This window comes from Perca fluviatilis, chromosome 2 (assembly GCF_010015445.1).
Source record: "Perca fluviatilis chromosome 2, GENO_Pfluv_1.0, whole genome shotgun sequence".
NCBI lineage: Eukaryota > Metazoa > Chordata > Actinopteri > Perciformes > Percidae > Perca > Perca fluviatilis.
This window is the reverse complement of record NC_053113.1, coordinates 41,238,905-41,263,489: the sequence shown is the minus strand read 5'-3', so window position 1 is coordinate 41,263,489 and position 24,585 is coordinate 41,238,905. Positions and strand designations below refer to the sequence as shown.

Here is a 24,585-nt window from a genome sequence, read left to right as displayed (position 1 = left end):
ACCAGAGACCGCCAACCGCCTTCCTGTTTGCTGAGTGTCTCACTTAAATGACAAAGAAAGCAAGATAAACCTGTCTTTCCAGTCTGTTTTTAAACGTGTCTAGGAGTGTAAGAAAAAATTTATACACTTGATATGAAAATGATGAAAAACACAATATTGATTTTTTTCTCCTTTTTTTTTTAGTTTACGTGCAAAAATACTCACCGAAGACAGCGGTTCACGTTTATGTTGTATTTAAACCCCCTACTGCTAGATGGCTATGCTGAGACGCACCACTAGTGTCCTCGCCTAACAGTGCCTAGCAGTGCCTGACTTTTTGCTAGAAGCTAACAATGTAGCTATGGCTAAACTTTGTGAAACAATTGTTTACCTAAAGTAAACTTCTTTGACTTTTATGCACATCACGTCTTTTAAGTTTTTCTAAAAAATATAATTTTCTATAAAATTTAAAAAATCCCAATATATCGCCTTACACACAATATCGAAATATATTGCAATATATTGAATCGTGATACGTATCGTATCTTTGCCAATATACAGCCCTACATGTGTCACTAGTGTCTTAAAGACATGTTTAGGGAAACTGGATCAATGTACATCTGCCCTGACTCATCTGGCTGCTCCTGGTCATACAGAAACTGTCTGAACACGTTGTACACCATCTCCCTGCTCAGGGTTACGTTCCTCAGCTGATCCTGCTGCTCCTCAGGCATGACAAATGTCAGCTGGTAGTCAGCGATGACTGAACCGTTCCTGTGGTGAGAGTAAAGCACAAGTTCACACATTTTTCCCAGTAAAATGTAAAAATCCACTTCATGTAGCAGGGGTGAAAATGTAAGCTCATTAAAAATTCAGCTTCCAACCTGTAGGGGGACCGAAGAGGAAAAGTGCTTTGGTGTTGCTTTAAGTGCAATGTGTGTTTACCTGAAAGCAGATATCTCAGCTTCGGAGAAGTACCGTCCCAGAGCAGGGGAGGATCTGTAGAGGCCAGCCAGCTGGGTGGGGCAGGTTGACACATGCAGAAGCAAACAATGAAAGTTAAATATTTTCACTGGCGCTAACTTACTTTCACTTCACTGTGAGCTCTATTCTGCTGCTGAAGGCCTTTTACATTCTCTGTGAGATATATATAAAAAAAAACAGCTACAGGGCTTTCAGCAATCATAACATTTTACTTTTACTATTACAATGTATTAATTGCCTTACTGTGTACAATGCCCCTGCATCTTTCCCCCAGTTGTTCTATATTTAGCCATTATACTGAATGCATCATGTCACTCATCTCTATTCATGATGTTAATATAGGTGCGGTTGCTAGCTGACAACTCATGCAATAGCAAAAGAAAGGAAGAAACACTGTATACAAAAGCAAATTATAAGTTTGTCAGCATATTCCACAGTTTAAATATTTGTTCCTATATCCTGAGTTATAAATACAACCAGTTTATATGAATTTATTAACCCTTGTGTTGTCCTCCTGGGTAAAAATTAAAAAAATTAACCCTTTTTTAGACCCTTTTTTCAACGTTCTTGACAGTTTCAAAAATAGCTGAAATTATGAATTATTTTGACTAATTAAAATCAGAGGAACATACAGTATGTTAAAGGCACACTATGCAAGATTTGTACCTTAATATAACAGTTTCAAAGTCGTAGTAGGGCGAATCATCCCGATAGCAAAGCGGTCAAAACCAGTAGGGAACTGATAATTAATTATACTCGAAACCATCCATGTAATTTTTGAAAGAAGATAAAGAAACTGATGAAGAAACTTTGAAAACGGGTCAAATTTGACCTGAGGACAACAGGAGGGTTAAGTTAAATATTTGAAATACAGGTCATAATTAGTGTAGACCTTTTCTTGAAGGTGAGCAGCGAGTGTTTGGCTTTCACTGGAGGAACGGGTGGAAAGTTCCTCTGTGAAGACCAGATTGGGCAGTTGGAAGCTCCCATTGAAAGACCGAGGAACTGTAAACAACGAACGGTCAAAGTTCTCATCCTCGTCCTCGTGGATCACTGCTCAAAAAGAAAATTGGTCAAAACGGTGCTAAAAAGTAACTACTGTATTGAAATGTTAACATTATGTAATCATTAGCTTCTAAAATAGTCTACAGGCTCATTGCACAAAGTGTTGACGCGTAATAACTTAAACTTTGACTTTCAGCTGGCCATGACTTAACATTTGCGCTTTACATTTTCACCTGACTTTTCACTGTTTATGCACATATTCTTTAATAAATGGGGCATCTCACACTCCCCAATATACAACACACACATCGCTAAACCTTACCTGAACACAGGACCAGTGAGATCATTATCACAGCCACGATGAGAACAAAGATGAAGAGGATGACCATCCACAGTTTGACTTTCCAGTAGACAACCTCATTCAGCTCTCTCTTTATCCTGTCCACGGAGCTGTTCTAGGGCATAATGAAATTGATTTGTCAACATAGGGCTGCAGTCTATGGGGGTTCAGGTTTGATTCTTAGATTTTACGTGGTGCATTACCTTAATGAGACATCATTCAAGAAATAACACTAAGAGCATAAAAAAACAGGGCATGGATGGTAAATTAACTCAGTGAGTTACCACATAACAGAAACATTACACTTCCTTTATTCCGACATGACCAAGAAACATTTGTAACTTTTTTTTAAAAACTAAGTCTTGGGGCGGCCTTTAGCTCACCCAGTAAGAGTGTTCGCCCCATGTTGGCTGAGTCCTGCAGCGACACAGGTTCGAATCCGACCTGCTGCCCTTTGCTGCGTGTCATCCCCCATCTCTCTCCCCCTTTCATGTCTATCCACTGTCTCTACTACTAATAAAGGAAAAAGCCCCCTCCCCCCCCCCAAAAAAAACAACTAAAAGTCTTCATACCTTTTGAGGAGCTCCTGCTGCATGGTCCACCGTCTCCCCATTACAACTAGGAGTCTGACAAAAAGACCCAAAAAATTCATTTGAAACAGAACATATGTGTCATTATATCTTGAGCAAACTGTAAACCTGAACAAAAGGGGCACAACCTTTGACGGCAGCTCACCTGTACAGAAAGCAGCCCGTCTCGCTCTGTTGCATTAGGGATCCTGTGGGGCGCACCATCTACATCATCTGCTCCCCCCTGTAGGAGCGGGCAAATATAATATTACTATGAAATGCTAAACATCACTATCGGAACTTTTGTGCAAAAATGATTATGATAAATGACTTAAGATTAGTTTCTTTAGTTACCTAGGAAGAAAGTAAATTTAAAAAGTAACAATACAGTATATGGTATGCCTCTAATTATTATCACAATTTTGTAGTATAAGATAATATTACGATGATTATTACCAGTAATAATATACTACTACTAATAGTAATAGATAGATAGATCGATCCCCAAGGGGAAATTTAAGATCCCAGTAGCTAAAGACATCACACACAACATACACATACATCATAAACAGGATGATAAAAAAAACACATCTACATGAATAATATGGACAATAAAAGAAAAGATAGCCTACTAAATAAAAAAAATCCACATGCATGTAGGGATGAATAAGAATGAGCGGCTTGCAGTGACTGTGTGTGATTCAGTATGCAATAGGTATAATATCAATAATAATAGCCTAATAATAATAATAATAATAATAATAATAATATTTTCCTCTATAAAAGGACAGGCCACTAAACGTAAACTCACATATTCACTCCCTTATTAACTCACCTGTTCATGAGAGGAATATGACGCTCCATCGTTCCCATTGGTCTTGAAGGTCTGCAGCTGGATGTCATGTGCGACAACGCCTTCCAGATCCATGCTTCCTACTCACTGTGCCAAATGCCTGGCTGTAGTCGCAACCCGGAAGTGCCTATTAGTTATAACTTCTTCAATAATAAACCGCACTGTCCGCGAGTCCATAAACGTCCCAGATGCGTTTAAAAAAAAAAAAAGAAGAACAAAAATGAAAGAAGAACAAAGGAAGCAACAATTTCCTCAAAAACAACAGGTCGCGAGTTCACATCGTTTGACCGGACAAGCTCATGGAAAAGTTAGTGTTTCTAGAGGAGAAGTTTGTTAGACTGGGTAAACCCAGGCCGATCTGCCGGCGATTAGATTTATAACGTTCAGTCTTAAAAGATTGAGCTCGGTCTGGTGATAGCCAGACAGACTACAAGTTAGTTAGTTAATTAGTTAATTAATTAGTTAGTTCGTTCTTTCCCTGCTCGTCCGTTCCCGAGCCAGCCAGGTGAGTTCCTTGTAGTTTCGTCGGTGCGGCTGACGTCAGAAGGCGTTGTCAAGTTAAGAAACCGGGAAACGGGTCACGACGACTTGACGTGAAACAACTCCGGAATTCTTTAGAATTGAGGGAACTGTAGCGATTCACAACCAGCCTGTTACTGTTAAATGGAAGTTCAATATAAGGAAACTGAGTGCAAACACAAGTATGCTCGCCCGTGAGCCTGTTTTCTCCCGGGTAAAGGTCTCGAGGATTTTATGCTCACGGGCGAGCATACTTGTGTTTGCACTCATAGGCCGGGCTGCTTAGCCAAATGACACGCATCAAGTCTATCGGGTCAAAATACCCTTTGGGTGGTCCTTGCTGTTTTTGTTAAATTCTATGCCTTTTGATGGTGGGAGTTATTTTTTTTCTATTATTTTGTTCTAATTAAGGCGAAAGTCCACATGAAAAAAAAAAAATCAGATATGTCAATTCAATTAAACATTAAAGTATACTTAAAGTAAGGAACATATATTACAGTGCACAACTCCTATAGATAGCACCTGCTGCAGCACATTACAACGGTTTAAAAAGGACCGTAAAAATAGGCTTGTGCATGAAGAAATTAGGTCTTTTTTTGACATGAGATAGGCTACACATTCAAGTTTCAGTTGTAGGGTAGTTTTACAGAGGATAGAAATGTATATTTGTTTCATCATTATTGCTGCCATTTTACATGGTCACCAGTAAAGGTCGACAGTTTTTTTAAACTAGGTTTTCATCCCCTGCTAATAATGCTCTCAGGAACAAGCACATTTTCTCCTAAAAGATCATATCATATTTAGAGATAATTATTGGAAATTCTTTTATTAGGAATAACCACTTGAGATGTAGCATCTCGTTTTCGAGGGGTCCTAGATATCAAAGTTATTTGATTTTATAAATACCCCTCTAAAAATTGTTTTTGTTCAATGCTTTTGATTTTTTTAAGGCCCTGCATGCACACAGGTGTTAGGTTTTAGTGGTTAGGATTAAACCTCAGGTTGAAATAGGGCAGAGCTACAGTGGAAAATGATGAGACTCCACGAACTAGAGCAATTATCAAGGTGTAAATTGTCCTTCCTTAACAGGTGCAATGTCGATCAAGCGTAGTTTCGAACTGCCAGTTTGTACACACAGACAGGCATAGCCCTGAGAAGCTGTCTGATCAGGGAAAGTAATTTCAATGGGAGCGTGCCTATGTTCCCACATTTCTAAGAATTCCTCCCCCCCCCCCACACACACACTGAAAATTAGGCCCCATGTTCCCACATTTAAGATTTTTTCAAAATTAGGCCATGTTCCCACAGTTCCCACATTTCTAAGATTCTTTTCCAAAATTAGTCATCATGTTCCCACATTTCCTTTTTCATAAAATTTGTATCAGATTGTATCCCCCTTACCCTAAACATTTTTTGTGGGAGGATAGGGAAATGTAGGAACACAAGACCTAATTTTGAAAATGTCCTAGAAATGTGGGAACATAGGGCTGTGGGAACACCGGGCCTAATTTTCAGAAAAGTCTTAGAAATGTGGGAACATATGGCTGACCCCATTTCAATCACCTGTGTGGGTGTTCTGGGAGGTGTGCAGGGGCTTTCAAATCTGCACTTTAGCAACGAGATCACTTATAAGCATTGGCAACACTCTATAAACTATTAAATTCAAAAAAAAAAAAAAAAATGTCTCCCCCCCTTTTTCATTTACACCTCATCTGACTGAAGACAGTCCTTTATGTTATACATTGTCTTTAGCAAACAATTGTCTCAGGATACACAGCATGACGTTTTTACGGACAGGCCTGCCATATTCATTTACATGTATTACAATAATTTGGACTTATGATTCTTTCAACTCAAATTTTACCAAACACGTGCAATGTCAAAAAAAAATAAAATTAGATATATAGAAGAAGGAAGCGGTTTATTTTCTTAACATTTCTGTGCATAATTGCTGAGGACCTGAGCCACTCCACAGTAGCACTGTGATATTTTGTAGAATACAAAATAAAAGACAAGCAGAGAATTAGACCGACATACAAAGGAAAACTAGATAGGCAAAGTACATCATTTTAACCTAGTGAAAGGGATTTGGTATGATGCCAGAACATTGTATGTATCTGCAAATATATATATGTATATATGAAATTTAATAATATTTAGATTTTTTTCAACCCAGCATTCAGTATTTCCAAAGTCCTTTGTACATGACAGATACTTCTGATATGGAAGTGCACTCTTAACAATGTCTTTGATTTGCAAAGAAAAACAAGCTATTGGTCATAAAAACAGGAGTCTGGTCTTGCAGACTTGATACAATATGACACAAATTCCCTCTGCCTGATAATGGATACAGTATCAACTTATTTCCATGTGCAGAGAACAGCTGCTTCTTCGAACTCTCCAGTGTTTATAGACCTGTTCAGGGAAACGGCCAGGAGAGGGCGATACAGGGCCTTAAAAAGATCAGGTACCAAGAAATTTAAAACCAATGAACTTTTTCTGAGGAGTTATTTTAAGAGTTCTCTTAATCAAACCACTGAAAATAACTTATTCTTATTTTTTTCTTAAAGAAAACATTCACAGTTCACACCGTGTCATTTCCTCCTTGGTGCTCGTCCCGAGGAATCTCCTCGTTCCCCTTGGTTTCAACATTGCCCTCCATCTGCCGGCCAGTGCAAGGCTCTGAAGGCTGCTGTTCCTCCTCCGAAGCCTCAAAGTTCTGGGCTTGTTGTGCTCCCGGCTCCTTCTCTGAATCTCCGCTGTCATCTGGGTCACTTGCTATCTCATCCTCTGTTTTTTCACAGTCCCTGTCCTTCTCTTCAGCTTCTTTCAGATTTTCCAGCGGTCCATAATCGAAGACCTGGTCCGTGTCCCCATTTTCTTTTGGGCTGTACAGTTCACATGGGGACAGAGCAATCCCAGAGGCTCTCTCCTCTCCAGCTGACCTCCTGTGCTGTCTCGTGGGCGGGCGCCTTTTGAATGATAGCCGTGCACGAGTCTGTGTGGAAAAGAGGAGTAAGAACCAGCAGGGAATTAAGATCATGTACATACATTTTAAATAATCAAGGCAACTTAATCTTTAAGACAGCTAAGAACCTATATTTAAGACAGCTAAGAACCTACATTCAATATCAATTTATTTATATCATCAAATTATTTCTATTAACTGTCCAAGTCTCAGCATATGCTTGAGAGCAATGCACAAAATGGTACCTAGGGACTCTACTGTAACTAGGCTAAGGGGATTACATCTTCAATCCCCCTTGCAGCAGTACTCATGCAATACAGGGGCATCTTGCGCCAGCTTATCTAAGTCCTGCTTAACCAGAAGATATGCAGAACACCCGCTGAGAGACACGTCAACAGGGACCATGTGTCCGGCTGCGACGTCACGGCTCAGTCGGTCAATAGCGTGAGAAACACTTCAGGGACCTTAATGTGACAGCAGCTCATGTTTTTCCATTTAGTGACTCAGAACCTCACGTGTAAAAACACCACGCAAATATATAAAACATAAGAGTACCAACTACTCAAAAATGCTTCCAAATGATCTGGGAATAACATGATCTAGGGTGCTCATCAACATGATACTCACAGTAATAGCACAAACTTGTCCAACTGCATTATAAAAAAGGAGATTATACTGTATGTTTACCTTGTTGATGCTCGGCAGCGGGGTGCCTTCAGGAGGGCTGTCAAAGCTGATTGGGTCCTCCTCTTCACTGGACAGATGTGAGGGCCGCAGGGTGGGGCTCAGGGGGCTCTGCGGGCTCCCGGGTGTGGTCGGGGACAACGGTGCTGGCTGGAGTTTGGCCTCGGGACTCTTGGGTGAAGGCAGCAGAGCAGTGGGTGACAAGGCAAGATTGGCCTACAGGGCAAAGGAAGATCCTGTAGCCTGGATACTATAATCTCCTTAGTATATTGTGTTCTAATGAAACCTAATCAACAATGTCCTTAATTACTGGAATTAAAATGGCATTTACACAGCACTTTTTAAAATAAAAACATACTATAAACCTACAATGACAGTAAAACCTGAGATTGTCTTTGAGAATGACCCATAAATTCAACATAAGAGTCATTCTATTAGGAAATATAATATAAGTGAAAAAAAAAAGTTAATGTTGCTTTATACGTGGGTATATTCTTAAAACGCACTGTATATATACAAAAAGCAGGGATTATTTATCCTTTATATGTGTAACTTAGTTTGAAAATATAAGTATTTACAAGTGCGCACAGCTCTCCTTCCTACTTTGAAAACTCACCCGCTATAAGGACGGCCTGACATTCCATTTTAAGTGTCACAAACAACACCTGTCATATTCAGCCTGAGAACTAAAGTACATCAAATCTCGAGTTAGTCCCCAAACCACTGTTCAAGTTTAGAGGAGAGTATCCTACCTCCACTGGGGAGAAGAGGAAGAGGGAGAAGCGGCAGCCCTTTTGTCCCATGGCTGCCCACCGTGTGAATTGCTAACTAATGGAACGATAGTGGCGAGTTCGAGCCTCACTAGAGGCTGAGTAGCCCCTGATCCCATTAAATCATTAATTGGAGCAGCTTGTGGCATCAGGGACAAGCCCTTCCCCTTTTTCTCAGCATGCAAACAGCTCAGTTACCAATGTCAACTGAACAGTGGGTGGCAGTAATGCTTTACACATCTCAATCTCTGATTATGCAAACTCCTGACTACTTCTGCCTGTATACTACATCCTATAATAACATCATTAGTGAGATAAGCACTTGTTTTGTTTCTCATTTCCGTCACAAAATATTCATATATTGCAAGAAGTTTTTTTTACCTGAAGTTTCTCAATGATGGAGGAGTTCTTCATCTTGATTTTAAAGGGATTTGGTGAGACAATAGTTTTCTGCTAGAGAACGCAGTCAGACCAGAATAATTGAAAAGACAAATTCACAAAATGTAAAACATTTTTGTGCTTTGTGTTACAATGTGCCATGCAAAGACAAGTTAGTGTGGTTTGTTTGGTAGTCCTTTCTATGAAGAAATACAGCAGTACTTTCCTAACAACTTTCCCAATGTTTTAGACAAAAGAAAAAAATAGATAAATTATGGATTTGGCAACAGTACACTGCCTAGTGTGTTGAAATTGTGAGGTGGCAATGAAAATGTAGAGTAAACAAATCCAAATCGGTTTTCTGGAGACTTCCTTTGTATATCAAGAAGACAGATTTATAGAACATATATCAGTCAAGGAAGAACATGACTTACATCGGATTCTTCATTATCATCTTTTTGACTTTGCAACTTTAGGGAACATGGAGGTCTTCTTTGAAATGACAACTACAAAAAAGAGGAATTGTAAATAAAAATCTGTAAGCACAAGCGATATACATTCACCCACTACTCCATTTAAGTATGAAAACAAATTGTACAGAATGTGGAGAGCTGTTTTTCTTGGCAGCTAGACACACTGGGTATGTTATTGTATGGATACTGGAACAGCAACATATTACATAAATAAAAGTACCTCGTTATTTGAGGTGGGCATTGGTAGAATGTGACCTTTGAACCTTCCAGCCAGCTCAGCCACTGATGGCTTGGATCCTGGAGAATCCTATTGGAAAATAAAGCCATTTAATCAAACAACTGACAAATACTTTATGCCAACAACAGTCTTGACACAGTTTGTCACATGTTCAAATGATGTATTGCCTCCCATATGTTGAGTGTAAAGTGTAACACTTTCAAACAGAATGCTAGTTTAAATGCATGTGAAGAAATATGCATAACATGCCTTTGCCCTGTTAGATGAGGCACAACAACTGAATGATGTTACTCGGGGCAGTAACTGGCTGACGAGAGAGCTAAAAAAAAACAATACATCTCACCAAGCATGGCATGTGCAGAGAGCCATTTTGCACCTGTACAATGAGATGTTCTAAGATGAAGAACATGTTTCACTTCCCTCTTTGTAAAAAAGAAAATGCAGATAGGTTGAGAAACACAGCAGGAAGGTTGGGGAGGAAAAAAACAAAAGAAAACTTGGGTTCAATGCTTCCCTAGGAGGAACTAACCCACTCATCTCTTCTCCTGCTAAGGAGCATATTTTTGGGCTTGGATACAGGAAGTGAGCCCCTCTCTCCACAGCTGTTCAACATCACCCCGCAGCCTGTGACAGGAGGGACCGGTACTTGCAGCCTCACACTGTTATCACACTTTCTGTCTCTCCCACTATTCCCAAGCTGATTGCTAAACTTCCCTCCTCTGCGCTGCCCTTTCATGACCATTAACTCACTCCACATATCGGTTTCCTACGTGATAAGTTTGCTGATGGCTGCAGCCTGAAATGTGCACAAAATGAAAACACTCCAGTACGACACTTGTTTTCCAGGTTCTAGTCATTGATCCGTGAATTGGTCGAAGACGACATTTGTTTACAACACGACGGCAGCAGAGCTGTGCCAGCACTGTGCAGATTTCACATGCATCATGTCACCATTTAATGATTTGCATTGTACGGTCACCGCTTTTGGTGCACCTCCCGTTCTCTTTCTGGCTTTGATGCTACAGCTCATTTCCATCCTACTTTTATTGACCACTAAAAAGCTCATGCCTCTCCTCACAGCTGCCATTTGTGTCACATTTCCTGGGTGTGCACTCTCCGTTCCCCTCCCGCTCTGCAGTTTGAGCCGTAGCCCATGGAAACATGGATCTCCCAAGCGTCGCAGATACACACATTCCACATTTTAATCACAAGCTTCATTTTACTCCCCCCCCCAACCCTCCCCTTGTTCTCAACATGAGCTCACCACCTTGCTCCTTCCACCCAAACGTATTCCAGCATCAGCTATCCCTGCAGTGCCTCTGTTAATGCTTCTATCTGCGCCTCCTCTATGTCCTAATCCAACATCCCAACCCTTTTCCTGAGTTCTCTTTTCTCAACCGTGATAAATAGTAATCACCAGGGACCACCCACCATCCACACCATTATTTTGTAACCTCTAATTGTTTAACTCTTTCCTGTCCTTCAAAAACAAAGCCTCCTTCGGAGCACAAACTCTAGTCACAGCAGTGCAGGCAAAGGAAGTGGCTTGGTTTGTTTGAGTCGCTGCTCAAGCGTTTTGGGTGAAGAAAAAAAAAAAAAAAAAAAAATCAAGGTTCCCGTTTTCATGAAACTTTAAATGATACATGGGAGAAATGTCTACCAGCCCCCTCGAACATACAATCAATACATTCTTTATTCTTTCCAGTGAGTTACTTCTTTTCCTGACATAAGGTTTAATGTTATTTAAAAACTTATACGTTGGAGATGACCGCTGTAATTTTACTGTTAACTTGGTCGTGTACAGCAAAGTAGGGATGCACCGATCCAACTTTGGCTTTGTGTATCTGTCGATGACCGATACCGAGCAGATACCGTTGTTGAATTAATAATACACTGTATACCTTCCACCTTATACCTTCATGTGGAAGAGACTAAAGGCCCCAGACTTTCCTAACTAAACATTATTTTCCTAACTAAGATAAAATAACAGATTGAATATCGTATCTTATTATTGAATTCTTATTTATTTGTACGCTCGACTCTTCCCGCATGCGACACACGTGCAACAGAGGGAAAAAAAACCCTAACAAAACTGGATAAGGCCCGTGGATGTGTTAATTTTTCCAATCCCCGATCCAGCTATTTTGTCAATATCGGGACCGATATCCGATCTTAATATTGGATCGGTGCGCCCCTACAGCAAAGAGGATATTTTGGCATTTTAGGCCTTTATTTATATAGGACAGCTGAAGACATGAAAGGAGAGAGGGGGGGGGGGCATGACATGCAGCAAAGGGCCGCAGGGCGGAGTTGAACCTGCAGCCTCTGCGTCGAGGAGTAAACCTCTATATAAGGGCGCCTGCTCTACCAGGTGAGCTACCCAGGCACCCAGCAAAGGTGATATTTAGACCAGTTTAGTTTATTCTTCATATTTTGATTATTTTAGAAATGATCAGTTAACTGCAAAACTGACTTAAATACAATGTGAGAACTATATGAAGATTTAAAAAGGCTTCAGCAGCATTAACTATTCAACAACTTTCTAGTTTTAGAAGAAGTCATTTCAGATCCATTAATATCCTTCCATGCATCCTTTCAAAGAGAGCCCTAATCTTTAATAAGCTTCTTCATGCAGAATGAAAATAACATCTGACTCAATGGAAATACCTCCCAGACGTAAAATACACTGACCATGCATACAGAATATAAGGTGATAGAAGTGGTTTTATTCATATTTAATGTAAAAGAATTGTAGGAATGTAATACAGTATCAAAACTTCCACTGGTACTTTAGAACTAGTCTAGCATAGCACGTGACATAGTAAGCTTTTTATCTGCTATAATTTAAACAAGAACCTTTCTACAGAGGCACTGTCTTATGCAAAACATACAGTATAGGCAATGCATAAGGTATACTAATCTGAACTAATTAAATAATTTGCAGGCAAGCATCTTTTTCACAGTTAAACTCAAATGATTTCACTGAGATGACTGAAGAGACACATTAATTCGATAAGCCATACAAGGCCTGCGGTTGGTTATCAGTATTGCGCTTGTTTAACTCAGCTGGGACCCCAAGCTCTGTGGAAGAGTGGGAAACTGTGGTTCACTGCAGGAGAGAGCAGGGCAAACTATTTCTGGGGCTCTAGGCCTGGGAAAAAGCCCCAGAGCTGTGCAGGCAGCCTGGATCACAGCTCTGCTCTGTAACCCCTCAGCTCCTGAGAGAGAGTGTCCCTGGATATGCTAGACCACATCTGAAACATACTAATCTAGCATACAGAGCAATTGAGCATGTCTAAACAAGGAAACATTGAAGAAAAAAAAAAAGAAAAAAAGTGCCCGAGCCATGTGATTCAAGTTCTCCAAAACTGGGCCTGTGTCGACACAAAAAAAAGAAAAAAGCTATTTCTTAACTCTGACTTCCATGGAAATCCTTCAGATGTTGCTTGCTTGTTTACAGTTACAAATACAATACACACTAAAATGCACCAAAACATTTTTATTCTTAAAATATGAAGAGCTTTTCCATTATTTAATAGCATGACAAAAAAGTCAATTTATGCTTGTAGAAAAACTGTGTTAATGCCTATATAACAAAATCTTTTCTTGGGTCGTTTTCCCTCCCCAGAAACTCAAGGGGGGAGGGGCTTAAGAGACATTTTTGGGTTTTAGTGGAAAGGGGGAAGGGACTGAGAAGTTGTCGATGTTAAAAATTTTTTGGCTAAGTCCTGGAGCTTCGCAATCCTACCTACCGCACCTTTAACATAAACATAAAGGGAGATTCGTCCCCCCCCTTGCAAGACATCTATTTAATATTTCTCATTGTATAAGGTTGTTGTGGGCAGTGTTGCTTATCTAGAAGCAGGACTTCTTTATGTTAATATTAGGTTCCAAAATTAGTGCATCAATGTGGTGAAGTACCTTGATTTGTCAGTTCTACTTGATAGTACAGTTTAAAGATGTAGAAAGCCGTTTTGAGTCGATGAGTATGTTAACATGCACACCAATATTCCACTATTATTCTGAATGACAATATTCTGAATTTGATACAGGTCACGTAAGCAGCATATTCCGTTGCATATTCAGAATAAGACCTTTTTCCGAATATACCATTTCCCAATTAAGACATGTGGGATATTCCGGTATTATTCGGGTTTTAGAGGCATTCTTTGGACATGTATACAGCGCATTCGGAATATGTGTCTCAATCAGGGTTTTTAACCGCAGGTTTATGGTCAGTTTTGTGCGTTGCTGTGGTTGCTGCACACAAACCAACCAGCCAACTGTTTGCAAGGCTGCAGACCCGATAAGGAGGAACACAGCTACTTTTAAACATTATCAAAGACTTGGATAGCAACAGGTTTTTGGATATGCGAATACATCGCTACGTCGACCTTTTCAAGAAGCTGGTGGAAGGAATAAAAGAGGGACGCTGCGTTTGCACGGTCCAACACGTCCGCCACCGCTGGTAAACTTGAAAAAAAAAAAAAAATAATAATCTTATTTTGCACGGCTTCATGTAAACAGGAATATTCACTTTCATTAGCCATGTAAACAGCTTAGTTGGAATATTGTCTTTTTTGGAATAAGGCCAAAAAACTGAATATTATGTGCATGTAAACGTAGTCATTGTTAAATAACGGTTGACCTCCAAAATGGCTGACAGTGCACATGGCCACTAGAGCTGGGTATCGCCAATGGTTTCCTGAATCAATTTGATTCTGATCCACAAGGTCCCGATTCGATATCAATTAGGTAAGGGACATTTCAGTTACAACGCCAATCTTGCTTGGATATAAAAGATTCTCAGAGAACGTATGCTGTAAATTGTACAAGGAAGAAGCAACCCTCAAATATTTTAAATAATGAACCAGGTTAAAGTGATGGTTCGGAGTAATTTCACCTTAGGGTCCTTTGCTCCATGACCTCGAGCCAAACACCCCCCCAGAAGCTTTTTTCACCTGGGTCTAACATTGGGAGAGTTAGCGTAGAGTAGCGTTATCAGCTGAATAGCTTAGCGCAGGGGCTAATGGACCCACGTTTGTATCTCGTAAATGACCCCACTAATAATGCTCGAAATTATACCAAACTTCTACACTAGTACAAATAGGTTATGCACTCATAAAACGATGGATTGGAAAGTTTGTAAGTACACCAGAAGTTTATGAACACTTGCCTGCTCTCTTCTGCTCTCTGTTGCTGCTGCTGCTACCTGCAGTTAGACGAGTGCTTAGGGCCGTCTACATATTACTACACCGAAAAGAGATACAACAAAAATATTTATTAATTTAATGATTAAATAAGGTAATGTCTCCAAACTTATCTCAATTATTACTTGTCTTCTGCTAGTTATACTACAGCACTTACTTTAAAAAAAAAAAAAAAAAAAAGGTCATGGTGCAAAGGACCCTAGGGTGAAATTACTCCGAACCATCACTTTAATGTTTACATTAAGAATTGCCCCCCAAAAAGTTTGTTTAAAGTACTTCCAGCCATGGTGAAAGGGCACATATTAAAAGATTGATTTCTGGATTTTATCAAATATCAGATCACTCAAACTAAAAATCAATTTTTGTTGAAGACTATTATTTGAACCCAGCCCTAACGGCCACACCTGAAAAGACTGTGGTTTTCAGTGTGAATGTGTTGCAGGAAAAGTCGGTGCATCCTCAGTGAGCTGTGTTTCGATAAGTAAAGGATAATCCCAACCAGCCTGTTGGAGACACGAGGTTTTCGGTATGACCGGCAGATGTGGAAAGAAAACACAGAGACAAACAGATCACACAAAGTCTGCTATTGTCTGTTCCTGTTATTCATATTCCCAGAGGCAGGGGAGAAGAAGCACATGATATAAGTCTAGTAAATCCTAACATATCTGCCTGATATAACAGGTCAGGGAGACAACAGGTCATGTAATCTACCATGGAGCTGAAAAATATGATGTCTGGCTCAGGATCTTTAACCCTTCTCTAGGAACTCTCAATCCTCATAAGCTCTAGCTGGTGAGCCCCAAACACTGGAAATCTGGGAAAGTGGAAGATAAATAAAAAACACCAAAGCACAGCTGTTGAGCTAGCGATTGTTCAATGAGATCACCAAGGCTTCAGTTTGGGTCCGCAGACTTTGTTTTCACACGTCGGTGTGTTCTGCCAGGGGGGGAAAACCACCACAGCGAGCAGCGCCCTTCTGCCTACACTTGTTAAGTGGTACGAGAGCAGACCGCCACCTTCTCGCTCACTGGCTTTCCAGGAAAACATGATGTGGTTTTGGACGGACCTCATCTGAATATCTCATTTTTCCACTGCCCTCGCTGGCACTGCGTTTGTGTGTTTGTACATGGGTTGTGTGTGTGAGAAGACTACAAAAGGCCCTCAATCAGAGGGATGAGGTAAATGAACACCCTCATCTACCAGACATTACTGCCCCTGCCTCAAAGGAAATGGGAGGTGCTGCAGACACAGACTTCTACTGTAGGGTGGGAAAGCAAATACGTCATGAAATAATATGCATCCAGAGAAAAAGGAAAATACATCCATATGATCGGAGAACAGAAAGCCGATAAAGTTAAAATTCCAAAGAAAGACCACAAGACCGAAAGGTCTTTCTTAAATGTGACAAATGCAATAACAAAACGAGTCAAGACCCCAAGAGGCTTTTTTCAGATATGCTTTTTAACTGCAATGATCAAATTATGAAGATATAGACCAGAGGGCTATTTCACAAAAGCAGAATTTAGAAATCCAGAAAAAAAAAAATAAAAAAAAAAATAAGCAAGGCTCGACCTAGTCCAATCATTGCATCCTGTGAGTTTCACATTGGCCAAGCCAGGCTGATGAGGGCTGACTAGGTCTAAGTAATTCAACAGTTGAATTCAACCGTTTCTTCAACAGACCGCAAGGTCGATCACCGATTTGCTGATGCTGAAATGGAGCAGAAATTGTCTTGTACTTTACACCCATTGAGCAACAGCTAATAGTGGAAGCTTACGAGGAAGTAAAGCATATAATATGTAAAGAAGGAATAACGGCCGCTAGAATTACACAGTAAGAAAAAGTGTGGCAGACAATAGGATATAGGAGAAGGCGGGGCAATGGAGAGTGAATGCTGAGTAAGAAAAGATAACAAACGGCTCACAGCAGACAGTACGTCCTCCAAATGTTTGATCCTTGGCAAGAAATAATAATACAAGCATCTGTTGGGGATTCGACAGAGTGTTCTGGTATTCTCAACCACTCTGATCCAGCAATCACAGAGACAAAACCCACCTGGACAGTGGCTCAGATAGTTGGAGGCTGAGTAGCACAGACATGGAATGACTTCATTCAGTGAAGCCCTGCACCTTCCCTGCTACGACGTAGCGTCATTTCAGCTGATATACATCCCCCCCAGAGGGTTTGACTTCCATTCATCCATGGCAGACTTAGGACATTGCAAACTTTAGGATCAAATATTCTATAACACTGAAAGAGACCATTCTCCATAACAAGGAGTTTTATTATACTTGCGTACATTTTGCTGATGACACGTCTAACACCATTTTTAATGCAGGACTTTTACTTGCTAATGGAGTATTTTTACATGCTGCTTTTACTGAAGTTAAGGATCTGGTTAGATTGGCTTTCCTTCCGTATAATGGAAAGGCCACATGTCACAGTCCAAGTCACGCTACTGACATTGTGAACTTCTCTATAGATCTATCTCTAGAGTTCTGAGTTGTCTTGGTTTCAGCCAGAAGTTAAGGTTAATTAGATTTGTTCTTACATCTTGTATACATGGTCCTTCCAAAAAGATTAATGGGTTTATAAAATGTTAAATTTGCAGTTTGCGCCAGCCTTTTAAGCCTGAAAACCAAAAGTTCAAGATTTCACAAAATGTTAAAAGAATGGCCCTTGCAATGTACAAGCCGCTTGCAGCACTCGCTGTGTTTGCACTCCTTTCTGCCAAAGAAAGAAATAAAGAGCATGGCTGGATGCCAAATTTAGAGGAGGGTGGTTAAGGAGGTGCAGGCAGTATAGGTTAACTGTGAGTTATAAAGTCACGATGATAGCTTCTTTTTTTTTTTTTGAGTTTCCACTTCCTCTGTCTGGCTCACTGTTCTCAAAATCCTGTCTGCATGTATCTCACGTTTGTAGACTTTAAAATACTGACTAAATTCAACATGTTTGACAATCTGCAGATGTCTCAGACAGCTTCAAGCCTGACTCAGCCTACATGTATCTATCAGTGACATAACTTTCTTGAAAGCCAACAGCATGTGTGTTTTTCTTTCACAGATCACAGTGTCCTCCTCACTATCTTGTCCGTAAAATAGTTCCCACCCAGGCTATCTCTCTGCACCACACACTGCAAATCAGAGGGGCAGGGTCTGACTGATAGGAGGACTCCGAGAAAAACACACTTCATGTATCATGTGAGGGCCTGTAATGGCAACCAACTAGAACAATGTTTAAGAAAATAACCACTTGTCTGCAATAAAAAGCAGCTAAGGAATTATCCATCCATCCATCCATCGTCAACCACTTATCCCGCGCACAGGGTCGTGGGCGGGCTGGAGCCAATCCCAGCATACGTCGGGCGAAAGGCAGGGTACACCCCGGACAGGTCGCCAGTCCATCGCAGGGCCACACATAGACAAACAACCACTCACTCACACATGCACACCTACGGACAACCTTCTTGCTGTGAGGCGACAGTGCTAACCACCGCACCACCGTGTCCCCTCCTAAGGAATTATGAGGCTTTATAAACCATTTGATTGGTCCTAAAAAAGGTACACAAATTGTCCAACCAACCAAGCTTCCACACAACTACTTTGAAAGGAGATTCGAGGAGATGTAAATACAGGCAACAAACCAATATATTGACGACACAACCAATATATTTTAGAATGATATCTTACTGCAGGCGATATCACATTTACTACAAACAATTTAAATGCTTCAGTCAGCAAGTATGTGCACACTGCAATCTCCAAAGACAGTGAGTCTGCTGAAAAGGTTTCAAGTTGTACCGTATGTGATGTTAATGATTAAATGAGGTAGTGTCTCCAAACTTACCTCAATTATAACTTGTATCTTGCTAGTTGTACTAAAGCACTTACTTTAAAAAAATAAATAAGCATATTCATAATTTTGGGGAATATAAAAACATTTAATATTAAAAAGGAACACGCCGACTTATTGGGAATTTAGCTTATTCATCGTAACCCCCAGAGTAAGACAAGTTGATACATACCCTTCTCATCTCCTTGCGTGCTGTAAAGCTGTCTGACGGCTCCAGGGGCATCAGCCCATCACAGAACAGGCAGGTGAATGGTTCCAGTAATCCTACTGCTCCGAATAAGTGACAAAATAACGCTAACATATTCCTATTTACATGTTGTGATTTGTAGAGTCACAGAGTGTACAAAAAACAACGTAACATGAGACACAGCCGTCTTCTAGCCGTAAACAAACCGGGAACTAGATTCTCAGGCGGAAGAATATAGTACTTGGGCGGAGTGATATGCAAGCCTGTCTGAGAATATAGTTCCCGGTTTGTTTACAGATAGAAGATGGCTGTGTCTCATGTTACGTTGTTTTTTGTACACGCTGTGACTCTACAAATCACAACATGTAAATAGGAACATGTTGGTGTTATTTTGTCACTTTTGTCACAATTCGGAGCAGTAGGCTAGTTGGAACCATTTACCTGCAGGATCTGTGCTAGGCTAAGCTAATGCTGGAGCCGTCAGACAGCGTTACAGCACGCACGGGGATGAGAAGGGTATGTATCGACTTGTCTTACTCTGGGGGTTACGGTGAATAAGCTAAATTCCCAATAAGTCGGCGTGTTCCTTTAAATAGAGTCGTGTCTTTTTTTTGTTTATTTCATAAATCAATGCCATTGGTCACCCTTTACATCAGTCTGTGGGTTTTACAAATATTTAAAGTGACTAGGTGATTTCGTCTGAGGTCAACAGCTCAATTAAATGTTTTCAAATTGGCTTTAAACAACAGTTTTGGACATACAAGGTTTTCACCCAGACAGCATGTTGCCAAACCATGAAAAGAAGTACTACTACTGTGAAATTATGAATATTTAGCAGAAACTATGCACTTCTAAGCAATCTGTATGCTTCTCTTTTCCAACTGATTTTGCAATTACCATATTTTTGCCACTGCAAAGTGCTGGCTTCCCATATTTTGACAGAAACAATATCAGAGAAAGCTGATGTGGTTTGCAGGATGTTATGAAAAAAAAGCCACAACAGGAAGCATCAGCGGAAGCGGAGTTAATGTCACATGAGATTCTGGTGGTTGGTCCTATCATCAATAAGTGCTCTTCATCCAATTCATCTTATCATGGCTCAGAAGGGCTTTAATCGCACGACTTTAAAGAATTGTATACGCTCTAAAATGAGATGACATTTACACATTTCATACGCACTCTGAACACAGATCCAACCGTAACTACACCGTGACTTATAACGGGCTAAAGTTTCCTAGGCTTTCCTTGACACACACACACACACACACACACACACACACACACACACACACACACACACACACACACACACACACACACACACACACACACACACACACACACACACACACACACACACACACACACACACACACACACACACACACACACACACACACACACACACACACACACACACACACACACACACACACACACACACACACACACACACACACACACACACACACAAAACAAACACACACACACTATGAATCCAGTCATTTAATCCATTCATTATTTGTCAACTATTTAAAAGGTCCAATGTGTAGGAATTTCTCCCATCTAGCATTGAGATCATATATCGCAATCAACACTCTAACGTATTGCAGCTACGGTAGCCTTCACGCTTTAAAAAGACGGTCTCTTGCCCTTTTCAATCTCCTTTTTCTTTTATCTGGGTGAAGAAGAAGACTCCTGTTCCTGAAATTTGGATTTTGAATACTTGTGGTCCTCAATGTTTCCTTCTTCAAACTTGCCGGGGCCGAGAAGCTATGATACCCATTAGCAGCATTAGCAGCACCTGGGAGTTTATTATATGACAGCGAAAACGCGAAAGGCGGAGCAGTATGTCCTGTATGTCCCTTACCGGCTAACGTATTTCAAGATGGAGCATGAATATGGAGCGTCTACCCCAGTTCGTGTAAATGCAAATGTAAAATTTCAAGTCAAAAGGAATACGTGGAATTGATGGTGCTGGTAAATAATCATGAAAAAAGGACAAGTTGGTGAACGGGCAACACAGATTTTGATAATGAACAACTAAACACGTTACACACACTGGACCTTTAAATGAAATGGGAAGAAAAAAAATAAATAAATAAAAAAGCTCCATAAATGTGAACATGTTCTAGTTTCGTCACTCCTCTGTGACAGTCAATGGAATAGCTTTGAGTTGTGGACAAAACTAGACATTTTAGGACGTCATCTTGGGCTTTTGGAAACACTGATGCACATTTTTTTAATCATTCATTTTACAGACCAAAACAACTAACCGAGAAAATAATTGACAGATTAATCCACCATTAAAATAATCGTTAGTTGCAGCCCTATAATAGTGTGACACTATTTAAATGACATACGGTTGTAAAGCAAAATGGAAAAAAAAAAAACGTGACTCATTAAAAGGTCTGGCTGGACTGAGCTCCTCAGTTATTGGTCTCTTAACTTTACTATGGATTACATAAGAAATGTGCACACCATATGGTTGGCAAGGTAATCCAAAATACTCACTCCTCTAGGTGTGGTGTTGTTTTTCCATCAAAGGAAAACCACCACTCCCCTACTCCACAACCCAACACACAGGCAGTACAAATCCTCAGGTGCATGCACACACACGTGTCGTACACACAAACACACGCAAATGCACAAAAATTCCAATTTGTCATTTCACTAGCTTGCAAAACAGGAAACACTAAATTCAAGAATTTCCATGCGGCAATCTCCTCTTAAGGCTTGCTTGCTACAGTTGTAAATCAATGTTTGCGAACATGAACAGCTTTTAATAACAGAACCTATTAAACTAATAGGTGATGTCATCAAAGCGTAAAGCTGAAGCAGCTTAAATAACGGTGAGTGCGAGACTGACTTTACAGGCTAGTTTCCAGGTGCTTTAGGCAAAATGCAGCGAGCAAAAATCCCATCCGATCAAACTCAGACAAAAGCCTCCCATTCCCAACGGCTAACATCTGGGAGAACGGATACATTTTGCATAAGTTCATTTCAGGTGTCAGACGGTTTACTGTTGGAAATTCTCAGCAAACAGGAAACCAGTTCTGTCACATCAATTTTATCAACAGCAGCAACACACCAATTTCTGGGACGAATACATTTGAGGTGAGAAATGAAACCATGAAATCACTGAGCAACGCTTACATTTCCAACCCTTGCTTAGGTAGTTGTTCACCAAGATCAGATAGTTAAGAAGTGGCAAGTAAGCACTCGGTTTAAATTTACGTTGCAGAGCTGCTCGTTGTCACCATCCGCTCAATGCCTTGCTAGACTATTAGCTTCTAGTTAGAAACCGAGCTTGTGAGATCTGGGCTGGGTTTGGGAGGCTTGATTCAGAAAAAGCCGGAGTCACAAACAATAATAGTTGGAATCGGCATTCTCCATCTCAGTGTTCAGCTTGCTTGTACAGGTTCAACCTTATCAGATTGTTGTTGTTTTTTTAACCTAAGAAAGCCCCCTCTCCATTTTATTTTTTCAATCATTCTTTCATTTTTTCCAGATTTCGGTGCAGTCCAAATTCTTTACTCTAAACTTTGGCAACAGGGTAAGAGGAATAAGGTCATAAATCCAAGCTGATCTGGTCTGAAGCCTATATCTGTGTCCTAACGTTGAGTGGTTTAAGTATGTGAGAGTAGTTCTGTGGCAGATTACTAATGTGCTCCCTCACGTGCTGTGGGGGGAAGAAATGGGCGTTTCTCTTCCCATTTGCCACACGACATTAAATACTTGAAAAAGAGGTTAAAAGTTAGGAGGGAACATCTTGTTTTGGAGGGAGGAGGCCACAAACCTACGAGCAAACTCTGCAGGAAAAACAGACGTGGACAGGCGTCTTATACCATGAAGAAGCACACTCTCTTCCTTTTTTAGCTGCAAGCGGGTAAAGGCAGTTTGGCCTTTGAGAGGAGAAAGCATGGCTTGTCAGCTGAGGGTACGATGGGTGGGACATGGAGGATGTTCAGACTTACAAGCAAAATGCAGACTGACAGCGAAGACTAAATCAACTAATGACATTTAACTAAATCAACTAATGACATTCACTTCACACTTGTGTTACAGCGCACAAACACGGGCTCGTGACAGATGTTCTGTCAGTTCCATTTCCCTCCACTAACACTGTGGTTTCTTGTTATGAAGTCCTTACCACAAACCTACTTTTAAGCCATATCAGCCTAAAGCTCAAACATACTGAGCCAAACAGCCTATATGTTGAGGTGTGTGTGTGTGGGTGTGTGTGTGAGTAGGAGTGTGTAACACAACAACTACACAGGAAAGAGATGTGCAGTCATCTTTTCAGAAAGTCTAAAATGACTTCATAATTAAAGACAACATGCAACTAGTCTATAACATTCACGCAAAATATAATAGATATCATAGCCAAAATTGTTTATCATAAGTAAAATAAAAAAAATAAAAAATACAGTATTATATAAGATATATCAAGGTAAGTTATATCAAGGTTAAGAGGTAAACGCTGTAAAGATCAGGGACTTTTAAGTGTGATGAGTAGTCAACACAACTACACGTGCATTTCATTTATTAAATGTTTGCACAGACAGCCGGCCCTAGTCCTTCCAGAAATATCACAGCAGTAACACAGACCACACAGTTACTCACTGAGCTCCAATGATGTAATGTTTCAATTTCAACCACACATGGTTGCACCAAACCACATCCAAAAAGTAAAAAACATCTGTTCAAGTTGCCTTAAAGTACAGGCTACGGTAAGAAAAGTAGCCCCAGAGTCCCGGAGATGTTACCTCCATCCTGGGGAATGTGCCAGAGATCGTCCCCTCCTGCTTGCTTTCTGTCGGTCGGCCTGTTGGAGCAAACTGCCTGCTGGTTGTGAAGAGACCGAGGAGCGCAGCGGGGACAGACACAACTCTGTGTTTATATCTGGAGCCAAATGAGCTCATGGACGAGCAGGAGGAGTGGACAACTTTTACGCGCATTTGACTCAGTCAGCACTGTCAAGTCAGTCAGGTTAAAAAATACTACTTCTGCTACAGACTTTCAAAATAAAAACTAAAAACTGGAACGTTGCACTGAATTATTAAACCTCTGGGGCCTGGCTTGCATACCTTTATTATTATTATTATTATTATTATTATTATTATTATTATTATTATTATTATTATTATTATTATTATTATTATTCTGTAAGCAGGGACGTTTGGCAAAACTGGAATTAGAAATTAGATAGCATTTTAACATGCTTTAAAGGTCCCATGAACATTTCACTTTATGAGTTTTTTTATATGCGTTCCCCCAGCCTGCCTATGGTCCCCCAGTGGCTAGAAATGGTGATGGGTGTAAACCGACCCCTGGGTATCCTGCTCTGCCTTTGAGAAAATGAAAGCTCAGATGGGCCGATCTGGAATCTTGCAAGGTTATATAAAGGAGCAAAGGTGCTCTTTGGGTGCTTTTATATAGGTCTTGTAAGGCCTATATAAAAGCACCCAAAGAGCACCATGTCATGAGAACTTTAACGCTCAATGCACAGCAGAAATCATAATTGCATGAAAAAAATGGGGCGAAATTTGAACTTTATTTATCTCACTAAACTT

At 40.4% G+C, this 24,585-nt stretch overlaps 2 protein-coding genes across 7 annotated transcripts; both read right to left on the bottom strand.

The window, feature by feature from the left end:
- Positions 1-436: 436 nt before the first annotated feature.
- Positions 437-5,475, bottom strand: LOC120552887 (TPA-induced transmembrane protein homolog). Of its 3 annotated transcripts, XM_039790990.1 has the most exons (8): positions 3,713-5,475; positions 3,044-3,121; positions 2,881-2,934; positions 2,512-2,540; positions 2,291-2,418; positions 1,856-2,016; positions 925-995; positions 437-753 (listed from the first exon to the last, which is right to left on the bottom strand). In XM_039790990.1, exons 1-8 carry the CDS (start codon positions 3,803-3,805, stop codon positions 555-557), a joined length of 813 nt encoding a protein of 270 aa, XP_039646924.1. In that variant the 5' UTR covers positions 3,806-5,475; the 3' UTR covers positions 437-554. The 3 variants fall into 3 exon arrangements, with proteins under 3 accessions (XP_039646924.1, XP_039646926.1, XP_039646925.1); XM_039790992.1 differs by lacking the exon at positions 2,512-2,540 and having other exon boundaries at positions 3,713-5,474; XM_039790991.1 differs by lacking the exon at positions 2,512-2,540 and having other exon boundaries at positions 438-753; positions 2,291-2,423; positions 3,713-5,474.
- Positions 5,476-6,151: 676 nt separating this feature from the next.
- zgc:153184 (uncharacterized protein LOC751652 homolog) lies at positions 6,152-23,980 on the bottom strand. 4 transcript variants are annotated; one of them, XM_039785845.1, is made up of 6 exons: positions 23,779-23,980; positions 9,743-9,829; positions 9,484-9,555; positions 9,053-9,124; positions 7,905-8,117; positions 6,152-7,247 (listed from the first exon to the last, which is right to left on the bottom strand). In XM_039785845.1, the coding sequence occupies exons 1-6, from the start codon at positions 23,968-23,970 to the stop codon at positions 6,834-6,836; spliced, it is 1,050 nt and encodes a 349-aa protein (XP_039641779.1). In that variant the 5' UTR covers positions 23,971-23,980; the 3' UTR covers positions 6,152-6,833. The 4 variants fall into 4 exon arrangements, with proteins under 4 accessions (XP_039641779.1, XP_039641796.1, XP_039641788.1 ...); XM_039785862.1 differs by having other exon boundaries at positions 7,905-8,072; XM_039785854.1 differs by having other exon boundaries at positions 9,053-9,121.
- Positions 23,981-24,585: the final 605 nt, after the last annotated feature.

What these genes read in the sequence shown, in the direction of transcription:
- zgc:153184 (XM_039785845.1), bottom strand. Translation starts at nt 23,970, where the DNA reads ATGCGCGTAAAAGTTGTCCACTCCTCCTGCTCGTCCATGAGCTCATTT. An exon ending in GCACATTCCCCAGGATGGAG is followed by an intron (nt 9,830 to 23,778) that starts GTAACATCTCCG and finishes ATTTTCCAATAG; the next exon opens with GATTCTCCAGGATCCAAGCC. An exon ending in CCATCATTGAGAAACTTCAG is followed by an intron (nt 8,118 to 9,052) that starts GTAAAAAAAACT and finishes TTTGCCCTGTAG; the next exon opens with GCCAATCTTGCCTTGTCACC.
- LOC120552887 (XM_039790990.1), bottom strand. Translation starts at nt 3,805, where the DNA reads ATGGATCTGGAAGGCGTTGTCGCACATGACATCCAGCTGCAGACCTTC. An exon ending in CATATTCCTCTCATGAACAG is followed by an intron (nt 3,122 to 3,712) that starts GTGAGTTAATAA and finishes CCGCTCCTACAG; the next exon opens with GGGGGAGCAGATGATGTAGA. An exon ending in CTGCTCACCTTCAAGAAAAG is followed by an intron (nt 996 to 1,855) that starts GTCTACACTAAT and finishes TGCCCCACCCAG; the next exon opens with CTGGCTGGCCTCTACAGATC.